The sequence below is a fragment of the Enhydra lutris genome, unplaced genomic scaffold, assembly GCF_002288905.1.
Source record: "Enhydra lutris kenyoni isolate GAN:26980312 unplaced genomic scaffold, ASM228890v2 scaffoldscaffold7, whole genome shotgun sequence".
Taxonomy (NCBI): Eukaryota; Metazoa; Chordata; class Mammalia; order Carnivora; family Mustelidae; genus Enhydra; species Enhydra lutris.
In genome coordinates this window covers 33,569,515-33,596,199 of record NW_019154091.1, presented here as the reverse complement: position 1 = coordinate 33,596,199, position 26,685 = coordinate 33,569,515, and the positions used below count along the sequence as shown (strand labels likewise).

The 26,685-nt window shown below is 39.4% G+C and overlaps 1 protein-coding gene across 1 annotated transcript in view; it reads right to left on the bottom strand.

The window, feature by feature from the left end:
• LOC111142185 (glutamate receptor interacting protein 1) overlaps positions 1 to 26,685 on the bottom strand; it is a 231,027-nt gene that overhangs the window by 159,964 nt on the left and 44,378 nt on the right. Inside the window, exon 2 of the mRNA XM_022495196.1 lies at positions 19,852 to 19,932. Coding sequence (XP_022350904.1) covers positions 19,852 to 19,932 — 81 coding nt within the window. The remainder of the gene's footprint in view (positions 1 to 19,851; positions 19,933 to 26,685) is intronic.

Sequence of the window (26,685 nt, the reverse complement as noted above, 5' to 3'; positions counted from 1 at the left end):
AAATTATGATTGGTATTTATCTTACACAGTGATAGGGATGGCTGGATTAATATCCATATGTTTCTTAGGGCACCTCAAGAGAAAAAGAATATATAAATATGCAGGACCGAATATAAAAACCTGAGCCTCCTGAAAGTACATGATAAATAGAATGGGATTTAAAAATAGATAAAGCTGAGATGTGGATTCCAGTGTAACTGATTCAGATACAATATGTCTCCTAAAGCATTGGGAAAAGGTGTCACCAATCTTTAAATATGGCAAAACTAGAATTCTTTCAGTTTCCCACTTTTTCAAAATCAATGATTTAATTGTCAAAATTTGGTGTTAAAATTTCCCAGTGTCACAACTTATTAACACATTATTTAATTTTTCTGGGTCTTAGTTTCCTTATCTCTAAAATAGTGGTAATAAGAGTACCTACTCCTAGGGTGTTGTGAAAACTAAGTGATAAAATTCTTGTAAGGAACTTATTAAGTGACCTTATTATATGCGGCACATGGTATAATATATATTTATTATATTAATATGTATTAATTATTACTGTATTTATTATAGCACCTGCTACATGCCGCACATTAAGTGTTCAAAATATGTTAGTCATAGTATTATTATTATTATCACTAGGACCTTAAATTCCAGGTGTGCAGATGACCAATCTTCTACTGTTTCTGATTGTTATGAATAGAAGACAAAACAATGAGCAGTGGCATTTCACCATTTGTAGAGTCATATATTCCTTTGAGAATCGAATGAAAGCCATGGGCTCCCTCTCCAGAGAAATTTTGTATACAATTTCAGGGGAATTCATGGGCACTGTTGACCACATCCCTGTACTCAAGAAATCATAAGGCTCTTGAGTCACATCAGATTTGAGCAATGTGAAAATCAAAGAACACCAGCTGCTAGGCTGATATTTCCTAATTTGTGCACATAATCAGGTAGGGGTCATGAAACAGCAAATAACACCCAAACCTACCATTCATATGTTCCTATGTAGTCATTTAACAATCAAAAGGAAACCATATCCATGATAGAAGAAACAGGAAGTGACTCACCTCAGTGAAACTTCCCCACTTCCTGAGCAGAATGGCCTGTGCGGTGCGCATGTATATCTGAGAATCCATAAGGACCAGCCAAAGGCACTGTGCAGAGAATCCAGTGATTGCGCTTGTCTTAAGAGCCCCAGGCAATTGTCCTTTGGGAGAACTCTCCCTCTGTGACTTTTTACTTGCGGCTGGTTTTAACCACATTTTCCAAGTTGTTGACACAATTGAAAACTGGATTCTACAAGTGAATCTTAAAGAATTGGCACAGCTAATTTTGAAATTATTTGGATCTTCCGTGGTCTCCTAGAGAAGTTAACTGTATTCTTACAGCTACTTGTGGACCATATCGGTTCAAAGATATTTTTGAGCTCTAGCATTTCAAAGACCAATAATCACTGCCCTTACCCTTTACAGCTCACATTCTACATGTCTAAGGGACAGACGTCTAGGCTAATAAATTCAGTTAAGTGTGTTTGGTCCACAGCATGGCCCAGGAGCCTGAAGAATCACAGTTCAACTTGTGGTCCTGGGAAAACCTCCTGCAGCCTATAGATGTGCAGTTAGAGATTTAAGTTCATCCTTAAGTTCTCAGGTGATATCTATTAAGATATAAAAAGATATAAAAAGCCAGAGCTACTGTGTAGGGCTGGATTAGAATGATCAGATGGTCTGGTCTGGGAGTCCAGTTGAACTAAAGGGAGGAGAGATAGGTCTTGTTCAGCTGAGGGTGAGAAGAGAGAAGCACTCTGGAAGGGAAGGAAGACATTGAGACAGACAGATGTCAGGTTAAGCTAGTCATCAGGGGGTTAAACAGCTTAGCTAGTTCCCAGGAGGAGGGCTAACTGCTGCTGAGGCACTTGTGCTTCTTCAAAGATAACTGGAAGGACACTGCTTGGGGTCTTACTCTGTGTGAGAAGGAAATGGGTGGATGATGAACTTCAACGAGAAATCAGACTTCTTAAATAATCAGGGCAAAGTGGACTGAGAGCTATGCTTGCTCCCATGGCTTCCTCCTTCCCGGGATACCTCAGTACCCAGGAGTCCAGCATGAGGTAGACAGCGTGACTAAATAGAGAAGTTAAAATAAGGAAATATTCTGACACCTTTTAAGATGATCCATCCTTTTAGAGCAATTAATACTTTTCAAAATGTTCTCACATCCACGATCGTATTTAACCTTTCGAACAACTCTGTGAAGAGAGTAACCCTCCCATTTTACAGATTAGGAAACTGAGATTTGAAAATTAGTTTGCTGTGCAGAACTTTGTAGCTGTTTCAGCACATGAAACTTGCATCCTCTTATAACTGAAAGCCATAAATGTTTAGACTCACCATCAATTAATGGTGAAACAACGGTCATAGAATGTAAAGAAATGCTATTGAGAAAGGGGCTGAAAAATAAGGCCCTCCAGGTAGAGTCCAAGCCACCAGAGTAACAGTAAGCTAGTGAACTAGTCCCTCTCATGTTGTGACAGATGTCATAGGTATTTATTTGACTTTGTCTTGTTTTACGAGACTTGATCTGTTTCAAATAAAGGAACAGATGGAGAACTAATAGTGCACTCACCGCAGACAAACAAGAGGAAAGGCATCAAGGGAGCCCTGTTGGCTCTCCACGGAGAAGCCAGGCAGCAGGGCTGTAGTGAATTTGAGTTTTATTGGAACCCTCTGGAGACCTCACTGGAATTTAGAACAGGGGGAGGCTGCGCTGCCCCCATCAAGGACAGCTCCCACATCCTACCTTTGACTTCCTCTACCCTGATAAGGACAGGGGACTTCTCTCCTAGCCCCTCTCCTGGTCTGACTCTTTTCTTTGGCTCCACATGGGCAACAACTATATTCTCATCCCAAAGAAAAGGTTTCCCATTAGGGTGAGCATCAGGGAATGAACAGACAAGCCGGAGTCATTACTGCTTCCTCTCTGTATTAGTACCTCCATCACCGTAGGGAACACGAACTTACCCAACTATCTTGCAGCTTCACTCTGAATATGAAACGTTTTAGTTCTTTCTGTCCCTCCCTGTCTCCCTCCCTCCATCTTTCCATTGAATAGTTACTGATAATTTGCTAAATGCTGGGCACTTTGCTATCTAGCAGTAAACAAGACAGACTCAGCCCCTGCCCTCAAAGAATTTATATCCTAGTAAGAAATATAGATCCTAAACAATTAAAAGTCATAACAAATATGATTAGTAATAATTAGCGAAACAAAGGGTAAGGATTCTAAGTCCAGGGCTAACTAGGAAACAACTGCTTGAAAAATATTCACAAGTGGTTCATTATGTTCACATGGTCAAATGGTTTTATAAAATTTGAAAAACATATTTTGGAGTTCTTTTTCTTGAAGAGTTGCTCCCACAACCCAATTCCAAAAGCTTCAGGTACCACAAAACCTAGATCTTCCTCTGGTAACACCACTTTACATCTGAATAGAGCTTTAAGAGTTGCCTCATACAGTAACATGCATTTTCTCATTTGATTCTCATGGAAACCCAGGATCTAAGGATGAAAACATTGAAGCTGTCCAAGGTTAGATGACTTCCTAAGGACACCATATCAAGCAACTCATTTGCTAGAACTTAAAACCAGGTGCTCTAATCCTAAATTCAACCTTCTTTCCACTATATCATTTTGCTTCACTCAGGCTCTCTTGGCTTGACAAGTTGCCCAAGTGACACTTCACCAAGTGGTCCATATACACCATGGAGTATTATGCCTCCATCAGAAAGGATGAATACCCAACTTTCTTATCAACATGGATGGAACTGGAAGAGATGATACTGAGTGAAATAAGTCAAGCAGAGAGAGTCAATTATCATATGGTTTCACTTATTTCTGGAGCATAAGAAATAACATGGAGGGGGGCACCTGGGTGGCTCAGTGGGTTAAAGCCTCTGCCTTCGACTCAGATCATTGTCCCAGGGTCCTGAGATCGAGCCCCACATCAGGCTCTCTGCTTGGTGGGGAGCCTGCTTCCTCCTTTCTCTCTGCCTGCCTCTCTGCCTACTTGTGATCTCTGTCAAATAAAAAAAAAAAGAAAGAAAAAAGAAAAGAAATAACATGGAGGACATGGGGAGATGGAGAGGAGAAGGGAATTGAGGGAAATTGGAGGGGGAGATGAACCATGAGAGACAATGGACTCTGAAAAACAATCTGAGGGTTTTGAAGGGGCGGGGGGTGGGAAGTTGAGCGAGCCTGGTGGTGGGTATTATGGAGGGCACATATTGCATGGAGCACTGGGTGTGGTGCATAAACAATGAATTCTGGTACACTGAAAAGAAATTAAAAAAAATAAAAAATTTTTTAAAAAGCCCCAAATTCTAATAAAAAAATTCCAAGACTATTTTTCTTTTTCTTCTTGAATGTAAGTATGAAACATTAAAACAAATTGTGGTTCAAACAGATTGTGAAAGTCACTTTCACACAACAGATAAAGGAATATTTACTGATTTGTATTAAGTGAGCGACCTGCCAAATCCTCATTTGGAAGGCCACCCCAGTTCCAGAAAATAACACCTTTGTGTTGAATTTCATGAAACATATGCCTTGCTGAGTATCTAAAGAAACGGCTTACTCTTTTTTTTTATTGTTTCAATTTTTGTTCAACTCAGTGATATATATACACATATGAACATATTTTTCTCCTATCTGAAATCTGGATACACATTTCCTAGAAGAAAATCACCACTCTCGTTTTCTTCCCCACTACATACTCTCCCTTAACAGATTCATCATACGGTCTGAATACAATACCCGCCTACTTTATCAAGTATGAACAGAGCAAAGGACAGTTTCTTTTTAAAAGCACAATGCCCTACCAACGCCTTTAAAATCCATTAAAGAAATATCTCACCAAGCCCAGGAGAGCATTACAATAATTGCTTCTCTCACTCAGGTGAAAAAGGACATATCTGTCAACAAAAGAAGTGCAGAAGCAATTAACACCTCAACACTCTCCTAGGAAATTGCTTAAATTAAGGAAATAAGAGGGATGCTTTATGGTTATTGTATTTCTCATATTTAGTTACTAGCACGGCTGGAGAGTACCTCAGTCATTCCCAACTACTCTCCCCCAAGTAACAGGGTCAGGAGCCAACATGGGCATGACTCGGGGTATATGTGGATGACTCCATGTGTGGCCCATATGGGTTCTCCATTTACTCCATTTTTCCCGGACTAGGAGCAGAAATAGGGCTGGTAGATGCACTAATGAAATCTACATCCAAGGCTAGATATGTCTTAAATCAGTAGCTTCTCAGGCATACAAAACTCATTTCTGAATTCTGTGCTACCACAATGGAACTGCTTTCTTCTTGCTCTCCTAAATCTGGGCTACCAAAAGTTCATGTTTACCACGCCTTCTCTACAAATAGGAGAGGCCTGTGATTGAGCTGGGGAATGAATCAGATAGCTAAAAGCCTTTGTTTGTCAGCCACAGAGCTAGAGAGAACCTAGAAACCCAATCTATCATCTCTCCCTCTTCTGGGAAACACCCAGTAATGTTATATGGCCTTTATTGTACAATATAGGTACACAAATCTGCTTAGGGTTTTGAGAGAAGCTGAAAATAGGGCCTGGGATTCTACAAATCTTAGTAAAGGGAAAATATCTTTCTTTCCTCCCCACCCCATCCCCAAAGTTGGAATACTGAAGAGGGACCAAAGCTACTCAGAATTCCCAGAGAAAATTACAGAGGATGCTGTAGTTCTCCACCCCCTCCTTTTTTTAATAGGTGAGGTCAGGTAAAAATGAAAAAGAAAGCACACCAGAAGAAAAGCATCAATGAACCCAGAAAGATGCTGGGGGGAGACTTTGAAGGAGGAGGGCAGTTCTTCACCCTTCCTGGTGACTGAATTATACTACAGACAGCCTTAGAGTTCAAGACCTACTTTCATCTGTTTTTTTCCCACTCTGTGCCTATAAACACCATCCAGCACGATGAGAGCCATCGATGTCTTCTTCAGACAGTTTCAGTGACTAATAACTGCTCTCACTAAACACCTTATGTGGACAAAGACTGACGTAGGCTGTGGCAAAAGTAGCAGGTGATGGTGACAACGATTGTCCGGAGGCTACTTATACTTTTTGAAAGCATTTCTTTATAGAATGGGGATGATCCTCAAAAACTACCACATCTCATAAGTAGGCAACTTACAGTGACGTATTTGTGCATAAGGATGAGGACTGCTGTAGGACAGATCTCCAGAAAAGTTGGGAAAAGTGGATATATTTTTAAACATTTGGATGGATGCTACCAATGTGTCTTCTAAGAAATTTATATTCCTACCAACAATATATGTTCTTATTTTCCTGTGTCCTTGATATAATTTAAATATTTGTCATTTCATTTTTTTGCAAACTTCTAATATATCCTTCCCTTTATCTCTTGTTCCTGAGAACAGAGGATGAGTTCTTGTTCCCATAGCTACTACACCTTCATGTGGCCTACTAGAAAGAATAGTTCTTGGATATGTTCTATTAGAATATGGACAACTTTTTCATGTGAGAACAATAGGAGGTGTTAAGGACACCTAGAAGAATGTTTTCGAGTTCTCTAGGCCCAAACAAGAACATGGGAAGAAGTCTAATGCTGGTAGAAGCTGGGCTAATGTTACTTTCAGCATGGTGAAATGTTGGGTTACTCAATTCTAATGATGCATATCTCGAGCGGCTTCTAAGGAGAATGATCTTAAATTGGAAAAGGTAGAATTTAAAATTAATGCATGAGAAAACTGCTGAAAGTAGGTAAAGTGATAGTAGAACAATTCCTTGGCTGTTTAAAATCTATTTTAAGGAGCTTTCTAGAGTCAGAAAATGACCTCCCCTAGCATTAAGAGAATGTACAGATGTGACCATGAAATGAAGATATGCCAAAAGACTAGGAATGAGTAAGCATCTCAATTTTTACAATGAAGGGCTCTGGAAATAATAGATTGCTAGGATTAAGGGCATGTCCTGGTAAAATCTGAGATAGAATTATCTCACCACTGAAGAATAAGGCATACAAATCAGCATTATATATAAAAACAATATAATATAAGTACAAACTTGAGCCTTTCAGTGGGCTTTGAGAAAGATCTCTTATGATAACCTGTGGACAGAACAGAGTACCGTGAACTCAAAGCCTGTGGTTTTAAAACTCACTGAGGATGATAACCAAAGGCTGCAAATCAGTATTTAATAGGGGGAGGGTCAAGATTCCTGGTGGGGTGCTTCAGAGTTCTGTCCTTGGTCCTGCTTATGCCCCAAAATCTTAACACTCTTAGATGCTTATCAAATTTGTGGCTAATGCACTGCTAAGAAGAGTGGTAAGTACCTGTGATAAGCAGGAATAGAGACTATTTCTACCTTGTCGCAAAGATGAGCTAAACCATTTGAGAGCTGAGTATGGAGCTGAATGATGAGGAGCTCTGGATTCAGATGATTCTAAATTCAAGTATAAGCTCTGTTGTTGCATAACCTTGGGCAAGTCACTCAAGCCTCTGTAAGCCTGCATTTCCTCCCCCATAAAATGGAGATAATTAACTATCTCTTTTGAATAAATAAGGCTGGCACATGATAGATGCCCAACAATTGTTAGTACCCTTCCCTCCTCTTCTCAAATTTTACTAGCAGAAGACAATAGAAGTGAATGTGCAGACAACAGAACGAAGGGTCCAGTGTTGCCCAGCATTACACAGAGTGCTGCTGCTCAAGGCAGAAAGGCTAACTCTTAGGAATGGTTCAGGAGAACAACACCCACTGGGTGTCAGGCCAGCACAAACAAACAACACTATTTCATGTAAAAAATACAATCTTGATCTGCATTAACCCAATAGAGAACATCCAGGTCATAGAAGGCGATGGTTTTCTCACACCGTGTTCTCTTCAGTTAGAAGTTTCACTTTTGGCGGCCACATGGTGAAGAGCATTAACAACCTTAGAAAGACTACTAGGGTGAGGAAAACACATCATGGAAAGCAACGTTGAAGGAATGGACATGCTTTACCTGGTTAAACAACAAGAATGATGACAACTCAGGGAAGAGATGATCAGTGCATGAAAGTACATGAAGAACTTACTTTGGCGAAATTCAGGAGGATTAGAAGAACCAATGGGTGGAGGTACAGGGTGGGAAATTTCAATCCATTGAAATCCACTGAATCCATTATGAAGAACAGTTCCTAATAAGTAGATATAATAGAAAAAAAAAGTGGGGGCTACCTTGTAAGGTAGTAAGTTTCCTGTCTCTAAAAATATTGAAGCAGAAGAAGTTGGATGTGGAGTTTCCTATATTGAAAGAGGAAAACAGAAAAAAAAGGTGCCATGTGTGTGCACACATGTGCACATGGATGTGAGTGTGGTAGGTTTAAGTGTTTATTAGAGAACGAGTTAGAGTATTATGAGTTGTACTCATCATTTCATCCATTATTTTATAATTTTTGATGTATAATAGTGATCAGATCCTAAGGTAAGTGGTGAAAGGAGACTTTATACAACCAACATGGACTTCACTGAGATATGAACCCTACTAGGCAAAACTTTGTGGGCGGAAATTTTAATAAAGGTATATTTTCTTGAATTTAAGGGACTCTAACCTCAAATTAGAGATGAGTGTAGAATCCAGAAAAATATTGTAGAGCAGCTTGAAACAGGATGAGCTAAACTGCAAAAAAATTCAATAAAAACACATGATATTCCGGGTTTTCTTAAAAAGAAATGACCATGGAAGGGAGAAGTTGGAGGAGAGCTCCCAAGGGAAATGGAATAGAAAGTGGCAACATGGGGTATCAGCATTAGGTGGGTGAGTTCATTTTATCCTGTTTGATTTGAAGTGGTAGGGTTTGTAAGAGACAAGAGGGTTTTATTTAATTAGAGATCTACAGAGCTGCCCGCTGAGCCTTGGAAATTGCCCTAGGAAATCTATTCTCCCAGCCTTTGAAATGACACCTCCTCTCTCTACTAGCCTATACCATTCCTTTCACCACCTTATTCTCTGTAATGATCTCACTTCCTATTTCACAAAGAAAATAGAACACAGAAGAGGACACACACACACACACACACACACAAGGAAGAGAACTCACATCTTCTCAGCAGGAAATCTACCACCTGCCTGCCTTTGTGCCTCGGACTGTCTGCCTTGTCTCCTGCTGACACATCCACTGAATGCTGGATAGTCTCCCTCTAGCCTCTTCAAAGACTTTGTGTTTGCTTTTACCCCCTCTCCCTCCTGCGTCAATTTCTCCTACTCCACTGGATCAACCATATTAGTATTACACACAGTTACCTCTCCCATATTATTTTTTAAAATTATGTAATGTTAGTCACCCTACATATTTTTTAAAGAAAAAAGAGTCCCTCACTCCCAGGATCATATGTCCTCTCCAACAACTGCCCCATTTTCCCACTCCTCTTGAAAGTTTTCTGTTGAGAGGCTGAAAAGATTGTCTACCTTCTCTGCCTCTGTTTACTTAAGTCCTATTCTTACATCAACCCACTCAAATCAGGCTTTTGCTCATACCATGTTATTGAAATAGCCAGAGTCACTAAAAACTCCCTTCTTAGGGAATCTTATGGTCAATTCTCAGCCCTCATCTTATTCATCTTATCAACAATATTCGACCCAGTTTTTTCTCCTTCCTCAGTGACATGCGGTTCTCAGCTTGGATTCCTGGTATATTCTCCCGGTTCTCCTCCTACTGCTTCTGTTTTGTTCATGTCTCCCATTGAAACTTCCTTCATAGCTGACCTCTGAAGGCTGGTGTGCTCCAGCCTCAGGGCTTGGACCCCATCTTAATCGATCTGCACACCTAAACGATCTCACTCATAACCAGGGATGTACGTATGGCTGCTGACCCCACAGTCTGTATCTCCACTGGCTTCTCCTTTGAGTTCCCTACTCCCTCTACTGCTGATCTAGGGCGTCTTCAGTGGCTCTCTATCTCGGTAAATGGCACCTCTGTTTACCCAGTGAAGAGAAAAAACCATGGACTCATCCTAGACTCTTATTTTCTTCTCACATTCCACATCTCATTTTTAAGTAGGTTCTCGGGGGGTCTTTATTCAAAATTTGACTGTTTTTCAACATTTGCACCTACATCATCCTAGCCTGACTCACCACCATTTCTCTTTTCTTTTTTTTTTTTTTTTTAGATTTTTTTTACTTATTTGTGTGTGTGTGTGTGTGTGTGTGTGCGAGCGAGTGAGTGAGAGAGAGAGAGAGAGAGAGAGAGAACATAAGCAGGAGGAATGGCAAGTAGAGGGAGAAGCAGGCTCCCCACTGAGCAAGGAGACTGAGTAGGACTTGATCCCAGGACCCGAGCTGAAGGCAGATGCTTAACTGACTGAGCCACCCAGACATCCTGATTCACCATCATTTCTTGTCTGAAATACTGGAATGGCAACTGATCTTCCTATTTCCACCCTTGTCTCCTTCAAGTCTATTTTCCATATAGAAGCCAGAGAAATTTTAAAAAGAAAATTGTATCGTACCTCAACTGTTTGACCCTGGCAGTGGCTTTGGGTCACACTCAGAATAAATTCCAAACTCTTACCTTGGCTATAAGCTCTACAGAACCCACCTTTGTCTCTCCTTCTCCAATCTCCTTTCTCCCCTCCTTCCTTCCTTCTTTTCTTCCTTCCTTCCTCCTTCCTTCCTTCCCTCCCTCCTTTCTTTCTTTCTGTCTCTGTCTCTTCCTTCCTCCCTCCCTCCTTCCCCTTCTTTCTCTCAAATTTTATTTTTAAATAATCTCTATACTTTTAAGTAATCTCTACAATGTGGGGCTCAAACCTACAGCTCTGAGATCAAGAGCTGCATTCTCTACCAACTGAACCAGCTAAGCATCCCCTGACCTCATTTATTACCACTCTTAGCCTTGCTTCTCCCTTTCTGACCACACTGGACTTCTCTCAGTTTCTTTAACAAGCCAAACTTGTTCTGACCTCAGGGCCTTTGCACTTGCTATTCTTTTGATCTATACTCCACTTCCTCCAGAACATTATATGGGTTACCCCTCATTTTAAGCTCCCCAAATGCTATTTCCTCCCAGAGGCCATTCTTGACTTTCCTCACGAACCCAGAGCCCCTGTCTTTCTGCATCCACTACTTTCTACCCCTTATACTAGTTTATTCCATGCTATTATACTTAGCACAGTCTGACCTTATGTTAGGCACTTGTTGAATGTATGTCTCCTTGACTAGCAGGCCAACTCTAGGAAGACAGAGGCTTGTAGGATATTCCTAGTACCTGGAATAGTAATAGGCATATAGTAGGTGCTCAAGAAGTTGTTGGATAATCAAATGTTGAATGATAGTATAAAGGTCACTTTTGATAAAAACTCAGAATAAAAAAAAGAGAGATCATGTTAATTATAATGGATTTAAGGAGAAAATAAAAGTATGGCTGGAGAAAAAAATAAAAGCAATGCAGCCAAGTATGCAAGGGTAGAAGGCATGGAACTGATGTGCAGTTTGCATTCTATGCAGTTACATTCTGTGCAGAAAACAGGAAAGCACCGGAAGTGCAATCAAACTCTTAAAGAGAAAACGATATTTGGCAGGTGCTATAAAGTATTTTCTCCCAATTATGATGCAGAAATCTTATAACATCAGTTTAACATCTAATTCATTAATAGGCTCTAGAATGTATAAGAGTGTTTAATTAAAAAAAACTTTATATATAAAATATATATGTTATGTATTTTATATATATTTTATGTGTGTGTGTGTGTGTGTGTGTGTGTGTATAGAGAGAGAAAGAGAGAGAGAAGGAGGGAAAGAGAGAGAGAAAGAGATGGCATGCACATTGCCTAGGTCAGTCTTTACTCATTTAATCCGATAGTGGGGGATATATATATCTCCTTATTTTAGAAACCTCTTTGCAATGTTAAATGCTTGGCCACAAAATGGGGATTGATTCCATTTATTCAGTGTTATCCTAAAGTTCTGTATTATTCTAAGGTTTTAAAAGGGAAACATAGAATATGGTATTACCAGTTTAAGAACAAGTATTTATAAGCCTGCTTGGCCAATTTTAATTTTTTCCTTTGAATCGGAAGCCCTGAAAAATCACAAATGTATAGAAGAAAGTATAGCACAGCCTGAAGCATGGCCAGTTTTCTTCCCTGGATTCTCCTAGGCCTTTGTTACTAGAGAAATCATGGTATGATCCCCCTGACTTCAGCCTTCACTCACTGACCCACTCCAATGAAGGGTTCCAGTCGGTTTTGACTAAGATGGATTCCCTACATTTTCCGTATACTTCTGAGCAGAGGTTCATGTGGCCTGTAGATGTCAAAGTCTTACTCATTAAGGATTGTCTTCACCACCCTCTCCTCTGCATTGTTCAGGATTCTAGTTGAATTTGAGTTTTCAATTAGCAATAATTGCGCCTCGGGTAAACCTCATTGGCTACGATACTGCCACTGCGCAAAGCTGAACTTGAGTTTTATCTAGGGTTTATCCAAGCTCCACAATTCTCCAGGCCCTGTGACCATGGGCAAGTTATTTTAGCTCTCCAAACTTAAATTTGCCTATCTGTTAGAAAAGAATAAATGAAACTTACTTCCTGAAGGAGTTTTGGAGAAGAGAAAAACAATATTTATCAACATGGTTCGTCTAATACTGGAAGCATACCATGAAATAAATGGCACGTAGTATTTTTATAATTTTCTATAGCTTCCCTCATTTTTTCTTTCTAGATTAGGTTACTCTTAGGATCCATGAATTCTTGTCTATCCCTAAGCTCTGGATTAATATTGTTCAACCTCCTCCTTTCCTTTTAGTATTTCTTCTCATTTCCTAGCAAAAGCCCTAAATGCCTTCTACTACCATTCCAAAGACCCATGTCTGTGCTATGAATCTACAACTACTTAGCAACATACGAATGAAGTACACAGCATTGGGGTTCTCGAAGTCATTTCTTTTGAGAAGAACCTCATTCCAACACAGTGCTTCCTTAAGTATGGTGTATATAAACGTTAACAGATGTATTTGAGAGGACACATAGCCTGTTTTTTAAATTTCTTTTCAGTGTTCCAGAATTCATGGTTTATGCACCACACCCAGTGCTCCATGCAATCCGTGCCCTCCTTAATACCCACCACCAGGCTCACCCAACCCCTGACCCCCTTCCCCTCCCAAACCCTCAGTTTGTTTCTCAGAGTCCACAGTCTCTGACACAGAGCCTTTTAAAAAATTTCAGGGTTAGAAATTTTAAAAATTTATGTTAGAAAATATAATTAGTATCTCAAAACCCAGATAACAAAGGTTTGGATAAAGCTAAGAAAAAAGTGAATTGATTTAAATTGACTGAAAACCACAGTAATTATGGTATGGATAGAACACAGATATATCGCCAGCATGATGAGGATGGAATGTGAGTGACAGAAATTTGGGAAACTATTCCAAGTCATGTAATAAGAGAATATTGATGGGCCCAACTGCTCTATTCTACCGTAAATTGTGTAAGACGGTTCTTCACTTTCCCTAGCGCTGGTCAATCAATACAACTTTCACCCAGCTTAATTCTCTAAAGTCACTTGATTTAAAAACCCTGATTGAAGGGCTCCCTAACTAGGAAACGGGGAGAATTAATTTTTCTTCAGCGCAAAAGTCTCAAAGGGAAAAGGCTTTCTCCTTATAGTTCTTGTCCACATATCCTTGAGCCTCCTTGTAAAATGGTCTTCAGACGTTGGGGGGGCTGTGCTGGCCACCCCGGCCACCCCATTCCATTACTATGTGTATCTGGAGCATGACAGTGACCAAATGCCACCACTCCTGTAGCACGGGGTGGGGGAGGGGGGCTCAGGAAATATCGAGGCACAGTACTAATTCCCTACAAATAATTTTCTCTAAATGGCATGCTGGGAGAATTATTGTTTAAAAATTGTTCGCCGCATACATGCCACTTTATTATATTTCACCCATGTTTACTAAGGTGTGAGAGAAGTTCAAACATAATGGACTGTCATTTTTCTGAATTGCTAATGAAAGTGGCAGCACCGAGCACACAAATCAAGCCAGCTTGTCTTGCCCAGCGTTATTTGAGAGCTCACTATGTGCGACCAGCCACACAGCAAAGTGGATCAGTTCTCTGGGGGAAATCTTTAATGTGCACCTGCCATCATAAGTAATAAGTTCTGCCTTGCATCCATCTATTGATAGACTCTGGCTCTTTTCACATATTTTTTAGCCCTTTTTTTTTTTTTCCTAGAGCAGAACACTTGAATGTCTCATTCTCGACTTGTCAATTTTATTGTTAAATTGTGCTCCGACTTCCTGCGTCGTGTAGCGTTCTAGAACTGCATGGACGTTTTCTGCTCCAACGGAAACAGGTAAGGCCGGAGGGGGGACCTCTGGCCTTTAAAACACTCTAGTTTCTAGCTGACCTATATTTCACTCATTTGTCTTGGGCCGTGGACGATTTCCTTAGAAATGTATTTGGTGCAGCCTTAAGGCCTACGTGAACAAGGGCTACACGGCATTCCACGAGTCAGAAAACAGAGGGTAAAGAGACACTGTTAGACTTCTTTCATAAGGAAGCGTACTCGTCATAAGGTCACAGACGCTGCCCAGAGCGGAGCTGCCTGCCACTTTCTGCCTGCTCATTCATTCTGCAAGGCCTGACTGAACACCTACCATTTGCTTAGCTCTCTTCTATGCACTGGACACACACCTGGCAACAAGACATGGACAGTAACTACCCTCGAGCAGCTTACACTGGGTGGGCTGAGAAAGAAAAAACAAAACAAAACAATAAATCAAAGTGTCAGTTTCAGAGCATGGGAGATACAGGACTATGGCCAGAACAAACACCCAAGTAAGGGTACGGACAGACTCTCAGACATCTCTGAAGCTACCCATAGTCTCGGCTTGATCGGCTCAGAAGTGTTTCACTAAAGATGTGATTTAGTTTTGCTGATTCCTTAAATATCCAATCATCAGAATGCTGGTAAACACTGCTATGTTGTGTTCTGAATGCTAACTGTGAGGGGTTCCGGGAAGGCACATGCCGGACCTGAGTCCCCTCGTCCTTCTCTTGGTCCGCTGTTTGTTTCTGAGGATGTGGGGAGAGCCTGGCTGAGGGGCAGAGGTGCTTGTCTTTTCCTATGCTCCTGCGTGGGTCACTCCCTCACTAACAGCAGAGTTTGATGTAGTATCTTTGGGCAACATTGGTGCACTACGGCACCATTCTTTTTTTTTTTTTTTTTTTTTTGACTTTGAATCTTGGAAATAAGTTGAAAATTCTAAAAGAGTGGTAGAAACACTATGCAGGTCTCCTTCAGACACACACACACACACACACACACACACAGAAACAGCAAATTTTCTTTTCTAAATCATTTGAGAATACACTGGAAATATAATGGTCCTTTACCTCTTTTTCCCCAGCTTTACCAAGATGTAATTGATAAAACCAGAAGATACTTTAAGTGAACAATGTGATGATTTGATACACGTATACACCGTGCAGCACCTTTCTTTGTAGGACATTTCATCCGTGCTTGATTCCATTGACTGGAGTTTGCCACCAATGAGACTCCCCTATTTTTTGGAGGAACTCTGTGGTGGAACCACATACATGACCCCATACACAATCTTATAGCTACAAAAACCTAGTGTAAATGTCATATTCTATGTGCCGTAATAATGAAAATGTTGACCAATATAATGTCAAATTGTGTGTTAATGAAGACAGGAAAGTGCTGGACAGAGAAGGCAGAACCTTCCTCCTTAATTTAATGTTGCCAGCTTCTCTGCGGTGCCAAGGGCCCGGTAGTATTCTCCAGACTGATTTTTCCATAGGTGTTGACCCTTTCCTGGATGTATTCTAAACAGCTTGGGTGTGTACATCTTGGGCTAATGGACATTTCAGACTCAGCTCCATATTTTTACTCCCCCGGCAAATACCCAAATGTGAGAAGTAAGAAAGACTGATACAAACTTTATTCCATTATGGCCAAATTGATGTGTCTTTTTTTATATTCCAGGAGAAAAAAAATCCCGCATGAACTTTTGTAGACCATTCTGGCTACAGTTAAGATAATTTTCCTGGGGCGCCAATGTTTGGAAATATAATAGATGTGAACGCTTGACATCTTCATGCATTTTTGAACTGCCCAGATATCTTTGCCAAGACTAGCATAATCAAAGAAAGCTGTCCTACTTGGAAAGAGGAAGCATGTCAAATAAATAATACACTAACTCTAGGCCTTGAAGTCTACAGTAGTATCTTATCTTTTCCCTTCATTAATATTAGACACATAATTAAATCTTTCATCTCTAAGTTGGTAATGCAACAAATTATTGCAAAATGTGTTAAACTAAGAATCAGTAGAAATTTCCTCTAATTTGGACAGACCCTTGAAGTGAGCAAATTTCAGTTCACCAGTACTCTGTCAAGTAAATGGGAACAGATCAAGAGATTTTTTTTTTAATAAACATAGATGTGTGGTAGAATCTGTTACTTCAAAATATCTTTGTACTTGGAAATCATCTTCTCTTTGATAAAAAAAAAAACACAGGCAGAAAAGAGATTGAAAATATGTTTCCTTAATATTTTTTAACAGACTTATAAACTTCAGTGTCGTAGAGACAGTCATGTCGTTTTTTTACTATCATCATTATTAAAATTTTACAAAACTTTATGAAAGGCTAAAAAATCTTTTTTTCCTTCACATTTAGTGTCATAAGAGACATGATTAAAATGACAAATTTCCAAATAACATGAATAATGCATTTCCCCTTTATCCAAAGCAAATGTATTTTGCTCCTAAGAGACGTTTAATCCATTCCCTTTTTTGAGAAGAGAAAAGGCGGAGGATGAAAGGATTTACAGTTTGAATTGTCACTTAAGAAAATCACATATTTGACTTGTGAGTATAAAATAATTGCTGCAGTAATTTTGAGTTTAGACAGGGGTTGTGGATCTTGATGTGAATGAAAAGCAAATTATATTTCTGTTAACATTCAAGGTTTTCTCTTTGGACAGAATTATTACAAGTTGCTCCTTGTTATGCCATGAAGACAGTGGAACCCATGTTAAGAAATCTTGCCTATGCATATGTGTATAACTATTTACCCCAGGAAGCAGCAGGTCTACATTTGTAGAATAAGTTTCAAAGAACTAAGCTTTCATAAAACTTGGATCAAGAAGTTTAATATGCTTTCCACTACCCTACACCCTTCCTCCACTACACTCTCACCCCTTCCATCAGAGAAGGTGCTAACACGAATGATCAAATTCAGTCACCACCATAGGATTGTTGAGGGTGGAGTCTGGGGTAGATGTGAGAAAAACCATAGCTCCTTTAAGGTTCCAGCTTCCTTGTGTTTCCTTATGGTATCTGGGCAGCAAAATGGCTGTAGGGCTGCATCTGCCTTGAGAGCTACGTTTGCACTGAGAAGATCCATGTTCTGCTAGATTAGCCAAGAAAGACCTGTTTAGGCCTTCTTTCAATTCCTTGTTGCATTCCTAGTTACAGCCTTCCTTGCTACCAAGGCGGTAAAACACATTTGAGGAGGGTAAGACTGGGAGGGGAGTGCAGGAGAAAGGAACAAAGACTGTAAGCTTGCATTCTGCTCTTATGGCTTCATGTGGTCCAATGGAGTTCAACAGGAGAACATTTTAGGATTTTTTTTAGCTAAAGCTTCTGCAATTAATAAAGAGTATGCACCTTCCCAGACTCTTGCTCTGTGGACCTTAATAGGCGTAAATGTTGTAAACATAGTAGGTGACTGGTCAAGACTTCTGGATGCTGGGTTAGATCTCTCCTTAAGTGACTTCTTGGCCATAGATCAAGGGAGGACCCTCATCCCCCCTTTTTGTTAGAACAAGAATGAATAGGGTCTTTTAAGTAAGGCAGTAAAGTCAAGTAAGTAAAGGTTCGGAACTCCAAGTGTTGGAAGTCAGGAAGCAGTTTCTAAGGAGTTCCTTAAGCTTCTCCTTACAATAAAGTAAGTAATAATCAGCTATTAACCACTTTGGTTTCTTAACGACTTTGGTTTCTTTAACCACTTAAACCACTTTGGTTTCTGGCTGGTGAAGTCTCTCTTTTTGGACTGTTCTAAATAAGAGGATTTTCAAGACCCCCAACCCTTCTGACTGCTACTTCACCAGAGAGGAACAGAAAGATGTTTGTCCATGTGGAAATCCTAAGAGAATAACCCACGAAGCCTACAAAAAAGGTTCGTGATTCTAATTAAATTGATATTAGGAGGACCAAAGGAAAAGGTTCTGTAATGAAGAATTACTGTGTGTCATGAACTAAGGATTGTGATGAAAGGCTTCTGTGTACCTAGCATGTAACTAAAAAAAAACCCTACTGAATGACTTTAGGGAAGAGTTTGGCCCTCAAATATGTGTTATAATTTAGTAACACTAGAGAACCCATAAAAAGAAAACACGATTATCATCAGTGCTTTTGTCCAATATCACATAAAGTGGTAAGGACACTAGGACGTTTCTTCACTCTTTCCAGCAGAGGAGTAGTGCATAGCAGGTAATGCAAAGAAGCCAGCAAGGAATTGGTGGATAATTGGCATTCTTGACCTTCAAACTTTGGGTACTTCCTTACTGCTGACAAGAAGAAAGTAGAGAACACAGCCCACGGCTGACTACAGTAGTTTTTCTAAATGTGACTAGCATTAAGAATGATGTTTTATAGGATGGAATAGAAGAAATCTCGGCACTGGGTGATGCCATCCAATTATAGAATTCAAATTACTTTAGAATCTTCAAAGCACACAAACAAGGATGTATAACACGTTCACAATATGCCTCTTTATAAGCCATGTACTTTCATAATGAATCCAAGCCTTCAGAATAAAAAGAAAAATAACCACATGTCATTCTTATAAAAGTAAATAATAATCATGGGCAGGATTGCTCAGGATTGCTGGACTCGTATTGCTCTTATTCAAATAGAAAAATTCCTGTTTTCACTGTCAGAGTTTGCCAAACCATTCAATTTAATGTTTGAAATACTGCTTTATTTCTCTTGAATTGTTAAACTACTATGCTCTAAAATCCCACAGCTAAGGTTTGGCGGTACTCAATCTACTATATAAAATACATAAAGACATTATTTTTGATACGTGTCTAAATGTATTAATGGTTTTAACCCTTCTCTTAAGAACAGTTGCTTCCATAAGTGGTTTTCCATGAACTAACACGTTTACATCAAGCTTGAGTAGTATTTTGAATTTTTTCGCTTCTTTAGAACTTGTGTGTCATTCTCAAACTCAAAGCTTCAAACTATTGAAGTTTTGGAGTAAAGGCATTTTAAGATGTTTGTCCAAAATGTTTTGTTGAAGAAACAGGTATCACTTATTCAAGTATGAGAATCCTAATCACAGCTTCCTAAGGAGACAAAGTCCCAGAATTTTATAAGAGTTGCCCTGGAAGTCAATCCATGTTCAAAGAGCTAAGAAGAAAGGATCAATTTGTTATTCAGCATATATACGTTCTGCCACAGCAATTTCGAACCCCTTTGTTCTGGCTTGTATGTCTCAGTAAAGAAATAGATGCTGCTGTGAAAGTCACCCCCTGGAAACAGAGAAGAGAGTAAGCAAATGAGTGAGAGCGGACATAACTTCAAGTCATTTTACAAAGGATTTGCACATAGATGATTTCTCACAAGTTGGCAAGCTTTCCCAAAGGCTAGCTGTTATGAATATCCTTTGAACAAGTTGCATAGAATGCAGTCTACACCCTATGAAATTGCATTGATTTTTATTACCAAGTTGGAACTATTTAGGATCACCAAATAACAGGGTTCAAAAGTAAAACAGCTGAAAAATCCAACAGTCTGGTCTAACCTGGGATGCTCTGTCTCCTCACAGCCAACGCTCCATCAGGCGGCTTTGTCTGGCTGGCGGATTTAGTGTAGGGGCTCTCATCTGCAAAGGTACAATGAAGCGTTTGGTTAATTTCCATCCAGTTTCTAACGCAGTGAAGACCTTTTAATGGATTGCAATCCTTCTGCCAGAGAGAGGTGATATGGTACGGATAGGAGAAAGAGTTGGGAGATCTGAGTCTTAACCTTGACTTAGCTGTGGGACAAGCCATTTGAAACGCTCTGAACATTTGTTTTCTCACCTATAAAAGAGGGAGATATTCTCTCATTTACCTCTTAGGATTGTCAGGATCAAGCTATAGTGTATATGAAGGCATAAAAATGATAAGAACTATACAAATATAGTGTAAAAATTATTAGCCTTTCACTTAGATGCATTGATCAGTAAGTATCAGTGAATATCACTAAGAGGAAGAGAAAGAAGGAATAAAATGGCTCAGTGGGCACTAAGAGTAATCAGGTCAAAGAAATGAAAAGAAAGGTTATTTTGCAGATGACAGAGCATTATAAGCAGATGACAGAGCATTAGTATTGCAGGAAAATAAAGACACACAGAATTAGTAGGTTCCTCTTGGAAGTGAGAAATGGCATCCAAGCAAAATGAAGGGATTGGGACATTTAGAGTAAGACCAGAGAAGCTATGTTGACAACAGGGGAGGAATGATGGTTTGGCAAAAGAAACGTATATTGCAATGGACTAAGCCACCCTCTTTGAGAAAGAGATAAAAATAACCTACAGAATCATGAGGAGAACAACTGAAAAGACAGAAGGACTAAAGCTCAGCATATCTGTGACAGTGAGGCAAGAAGCTGAACGAACAAAACACTATGTGACAAGATCATAGAATTGATGGGTCCATGAAAATTTAAGGAAAGTAACTTATATTTAAATACAGAAAATTCTGTATGTTAGAAATATAGAAAATATTCTGGCTTGGAATACAGGAGTAATGATCTAGGATGGCAAATATTAGGGTTAAAAAAGAAAGGAAGTATTCTTCCCAGTTTGCATGGGGCATTTGCATAAAGTAAGAGATGTCTGAGTGACAACCTTAAATATTTTCAAGAATAAGATGTATATGGCCTGAGTAGGCATAATGTAAAATAATTATCTAGTAAATCTAGTCAAGCTAGATGATCCAAATGGTACTTCTGGTCACACTGTAAGGTAGGTTTATTGTGGTTTTTGTTGGAATAGGAAGTCATTAAATGATCGAAAAGAACAATACTGTACATCGTAAACTGTTAAATATAACAGTGATTTAATTCAGCAAGTAGGCTTTATCATCTGAAAACATTAGTTCTCCCAACTAAGTGGTCTGTGTTTCAAAATTGAGGAATTTGATTCTGTTCTAGGATGTACTTCTGGTTGAAATGATTCACGATTTCTTCATAAAACTAACAAGGCCTTTATAAGCAATGACAAAAAAGAAAGATTAATACTGCTGTAGGCTGCAATTAACTTAAAAAATGGAAATCATGGGGCGCCTGGGTGGCTCAGTGGGTTAAAGCCTCTGCCTTCGGCTCAGGTCATGATCCCAGGGTCCTGGGATCGAGCCCCATGTCGGGCTCTCTGCTCCGCAGGGAGCCTGCTTCCTCCTCCCTCTCTCTGCCTGCCTCTCTGCCTACTTGTGATCTCTGTCTGTCAAATAAATAAATAAAATCTTAAAAAAAAATGGAAATCATGCTGTTTCATGTTTATATTCCATTTGTCACACAATTCTTTATGTTCTTCCAACCCTAAATGTAATCTACCAACTTTCATATACCAATACAATCAACAGTATCATTCTTGTTTATGATACAGTATCCTAGATCTTTGACTCTTCTTGCAAATGCAATTTTGAGTCATAATCAGAAACCACAACACAAAATGTAAGCATTGCACTATAGAAGTCTCTATCTGCCCCACTTGAGTATGTGAGTGCTTTTCTCACAGTACTGCTTTCATAACCAGGCAATATGCTTTATACAGCACCTATTAAAACAAACTTACTCTATGTGAAAATCTGAATTCTTTATAAAACCAATTAAAAATATTTTTTCTTTCATAATCCAAAACTTTGAAACTGTTTGAGTACACAACGCTGAGCCAGGGAGATATAGATCATAACCACCAGTTTTAGGGACAGTGTCTTGGAAGCCTAAAGGCTTTCCTCAGTTTTCAATTTGTCAAGAGTCCAGCCAATTAAAGTCTTGGGTTGAATCCAGTATTGGATTTCCTTAAAGGGCAATAAGAGATTTGCCCAGGACACTCTGGGGGATTTTTGCACTCAACGCTCTATTTTAAGGAGCTCTTTCTTCTTTCCTTCCTTCCTTCCTTCCTTTTTTCTTTCTCTCTTTCTTCTTTCTTTCTTTTTGAAATTTACCACTTTGCACTATGTAAGTAGTCAACCTTGGTAAAATTGTTTTCTCATTTATATTTGAAAACAGTTTCCGCATTTAGAGCTGAGATTGTCTAGTTATGCACATCCTTATAAAGTTGAAACCACATTACAGATGATCACCTGGCCAGCCTCTACATATCCATCCCCCACCCACCACCCCCACTCCTAATATTAAGAGTGTCCTTATTGAGTGTAAACAAAAATCTAGAAGCCAAAAGTTGTATTGGTCGAATTCCAGACTGAAGTAAATTGGATATTGTCTAAAAATAGCTTGCCAAAGTCAGTCAGGTTGAAAGCAATAATTTCTAATGGAAGGGAGTCAGAATCCTGGCAACATCTATCATGAGAGTAAAGGGGAGCACAGCAACTCTGCAGTATGGCACCATTTAACACCTGCGTGTGTGTTTTTATACGTGTCAGAGGTAGAATGTTGTGATTCATCAGTTGCGTATAAGACTCAGTGCTCATTATATCAAGTGTCCTCCTTAATGCCCATCACCCAATTACCCCATTCCCCAACCCACTCCCCTCCCGCAACCTTTAGTTTGTTTCCTAGACTACATCATCTCTTATGGTTTGCCTCCCTTTTGATTTTCATCTTACTTTATTTTTCCTCCCGTTCCCCTATGTTCATCTGTTTTGTTTCTTAAATTCCACATATGAGTGAAATCATATGGTATTTGTCTTTCTCTGACTGACTTATTTCACTTAGCATAATACCCTCTAGTTCCAACCACGTTATTGCAAATGGTAAGATTTTATTCTTTCTGATGGCTGAGTAAATTCCATTGTATACATACACCACATCTTCCTTATTCATTCACCTGGCGATGGACATATGGGTTCTTTCCATATTTTGGCTATTGTGGACATTGTTGCTATAAACACTGGGGTGGATGTGCCCCTCCATACTGTTTTCCAGAGTGGCTGCACCAGTTTGCATTCCCACCAACTGTGTAAGAGAGTTTCTCTTTCTCCACATCCTTGCCAACATCTGTTGTTTTCTGAGTTGGTAATTTTGGTTATTCTGATCAGTGTGAAGTAGTATCTCATTGTGGTTTTGATTTGTATTTCCCTGATGCTGAGTGATATTGAGCATTTTTTTCATATGTCTATTTCTAAATAAACCTTTCCTAAGAATATGTTTATTTTAAACCTCTAAGAGGCAAATTTTTTTATAAAAAATTACCCATGTCCAGAATGGACATGAACTCTTGATGTGATTTACTCAAAGTGAACTCTTGATTCAAACTTTGCTTGAAAGCAGAAGTGGAGAAAAGAAACTGAATAAATCAGTGGCCGATGGGTCCACAGTAGGATACTAAAGGATAAGAAGGTCTGGGGTACATTTTAATCCTTGAGCATAAAGTCATGGAAAGTTATGGAATCTTCTATTGTGGTTTTCTCATGTGTTCCTTAATGGAGATTGGTTGATGTATCATTAGAATTTCAATGGTTATAAGGGATGATTTAGACCACTCTTTTCATTGATAGTCAGGACTTAAAGTCCAGAGAGGAAAATTTATAGAAAACACAACTAGAGTGAGTCTGGATTGATTTTCTTTTATTTTTATTCACATGCTCTTTCCTCCTTATGCTATATCCTCATAGGTGAACAATGAGCTTTGATAGGTTCTTAGTCACATGCCTCTGTGTCGCACAGGTAAGGTCTGGACACACCACTCCAGTGGGGTTTGCATAGTGTAAGTTAATTCCTATGGAGAAGGCTATGAAAAAGGAGCAATCATACCTAATTCCTTTTGTGTCTACCTAAATCTCATCCCCCGCCTTCCTCCACATATTTGTTTGCCTAAAAAGAAGTATACTTAAATTATACCATGGAACCAGTCTATACTTTTAGTTCATTTTTTTGGAAGATACAAATTTAAAATAAAAGCCAATATAATGCACTGTTCCTCAGTAAGGACCTTAAAAGTTTCACTGAATGTAAGATCCATGTCAATACTTCTTTATCTTATCAGGGAGACACTAAGTAGACTTTCGAGTTCCACCCAATTACATAAATGAATTTAAAAAATAGGTCAAGTAATAAGGAAAGGAATCAGTAGATAATATCTCCAGAACAGTGTCTGACACATAATATGCATTCATTAAACATTTGCTGATAGATGATTGAATGATATTCAACTTTAGATTAGAGCATTTATTATAAATAAGCAACCTGAAGAAGGTCAAACATTTGTTATGAGCTATCCTCCTTCCTACCTCTAATTTTCTTTTTCTAGGTTTATAGCCTATTCCTTTTAATGTCATATCATCACCCAGCAGCTATTAAGTACTGACTTCACATGTATGTTAAAAATTTGCGATCTTTGTAAAACTAGTATTAAAATATATTTCCTTTAATTTTCACTCAGACTACAGAAAGATTTCTCAAACAACCTTTAAAATAATGCCTTTTTTTTTTGATTTTTTTTTTTTAAGATTTTATTTATTTATTTGACAGAGAGAGAGCTCACAAGTAGACAGAGAGGCAGGCAGAGAGAGAGAGGAGGGGAAGCAGGCTCCCTGCTGAGCAGAGAGCCCGATGCGGGGCTCGATCCCAGGACCCTGGGATCATGACCTGAGCCGAAGGCAGAGGCTTTAACCCACTGAGCCACCCAGGTGCCCCTAAAATAATGCCTTTAATAAGCAAAAGACTTCTGATTTATACACAGGACTTCCAGCTTTGATTTTGATGGTGGGTCATTTAAAAAGGGATCGTTATTGAACGTCATCACAGGGGCAAAGCAGACATTCAACTGGTGAGCTACTGCTCACTGAAGTGATTGCTATAAGTAATCATTAAGGGCATAACAGGGTGTCAGAACTGTCAGCTTTTCCTAATGACATCTTAGCAGCTAAATAATCGCTGTCACACTTGATGGCCACCCACTGTCACAGGAGCATATATTGGTTCTAACAAGGAAGAGCACAGGGTACCTTTAGAGTGACATCCTATGAGCCTAGGGAAAACACCCTCCATTAAATGGAGAAATGACACTGTGACAGAGGCACAGAAAGGGCTTAGTCAAGCATATACGTAAAACAGAAGTGGAACAATGGGGAAGACCATCTGTCCCTCCCATTCCCTCGAGCTTGGTCAGTCTCCTCATGTGCCAAACACAGGAGGAGCAAACACAGATCATTTGTTTTGATTACATATTCCAAGTGAAGCTGGTGTTTATAAGCCTGGAAAGCTAACAGCAGGCACCTAAGGAGTAATGCTTCATTCTGGATCATGACCAAAGCCCATGCTGGAGCTGAGAGAACCACATCTTGAGGAACGTACTCAGGTCCCCTCCCATTCTCATAACCTTGAATGGCTGCCTGACATCAAATAGCATCCATGTGTAATCAGGCTGCTGCTTCTCTCTCCATCTTCTGCCTCCCCCATTCCCAGTGTCTGGGCTTCCCAGAGGGAGCGGCTATGAATATGGTTTCAAGGACCCCTAGCTATGTTCATGGCTTTGTTGAAGAAAAAAAATTAATATTCTCGGGCTGAGACTAATCAGCTTATGCTAAACAATTCCTAGCAACTAATTACGCACAATTGAGGCACCTGCTAAGCCAACGGATCCCTTAATTTCTTGATTAGGAAAAAAAAGACATTTTGTGCAATTAAACATTATGACCATTTCCTAGCAGTGGAGAGATAGGCAGCTCATGCCACAATGTTCACGCACGTCATTATGAACTCAGAAGAAAACTCTGTTTTTCATGAATGAACAAAATGAAATCCATTGTGAAGGGATTAATCTGTCCCTTGAATTCAATTACATTCCACAAATTTTAGTGCCTACTATGTGCAAACTAGGACTCAAAGTGGATAAAAGATAATAAAACTTTAAGTGGAATGGTGATTGAAGAATCCTTATTGCTTCGTGGGTTTGAGACTAGAACATGAGCTTCATTAGCTGAGGGGGGAAATGAGCACAGGCTTAGGGTACTGATGGGGGAAGAGGTGCACGGGAAGAGAAAGGGAGCTCCACTGCAAAAAACGTATCCAGAATTCTGCAATCAGAAAAACCAAGAAACAGGCCATTTTAATTTTCAACTAACATGCAAGTCTTGTGTGATGTGGGACCATAATCTTTTCAGGACCTGGGTCTTTTGAACATTTTATCCCAGAGCAGCATGAATGTATTGTAAGTTGGCTGTGCTCTTTTTTAGACACTAGACCACCAGTTGAGTTTGCTGCCTTGGAGGTCTGATGGCACATTCTAAAATTTAAGCAAGATTCCCTATAGCGTAGTTGTAAAAGGGTTTTGACAATAAACACCATATTAAAATAATGTATAAATACAAGCACCATGACCCACATAATGTAAAGAAAAACACACTCAAAAATATGGCCCAATACTCCTCTTCAATCCCAAATAGTTCTCAGTCTCTGATAAAATAACCTT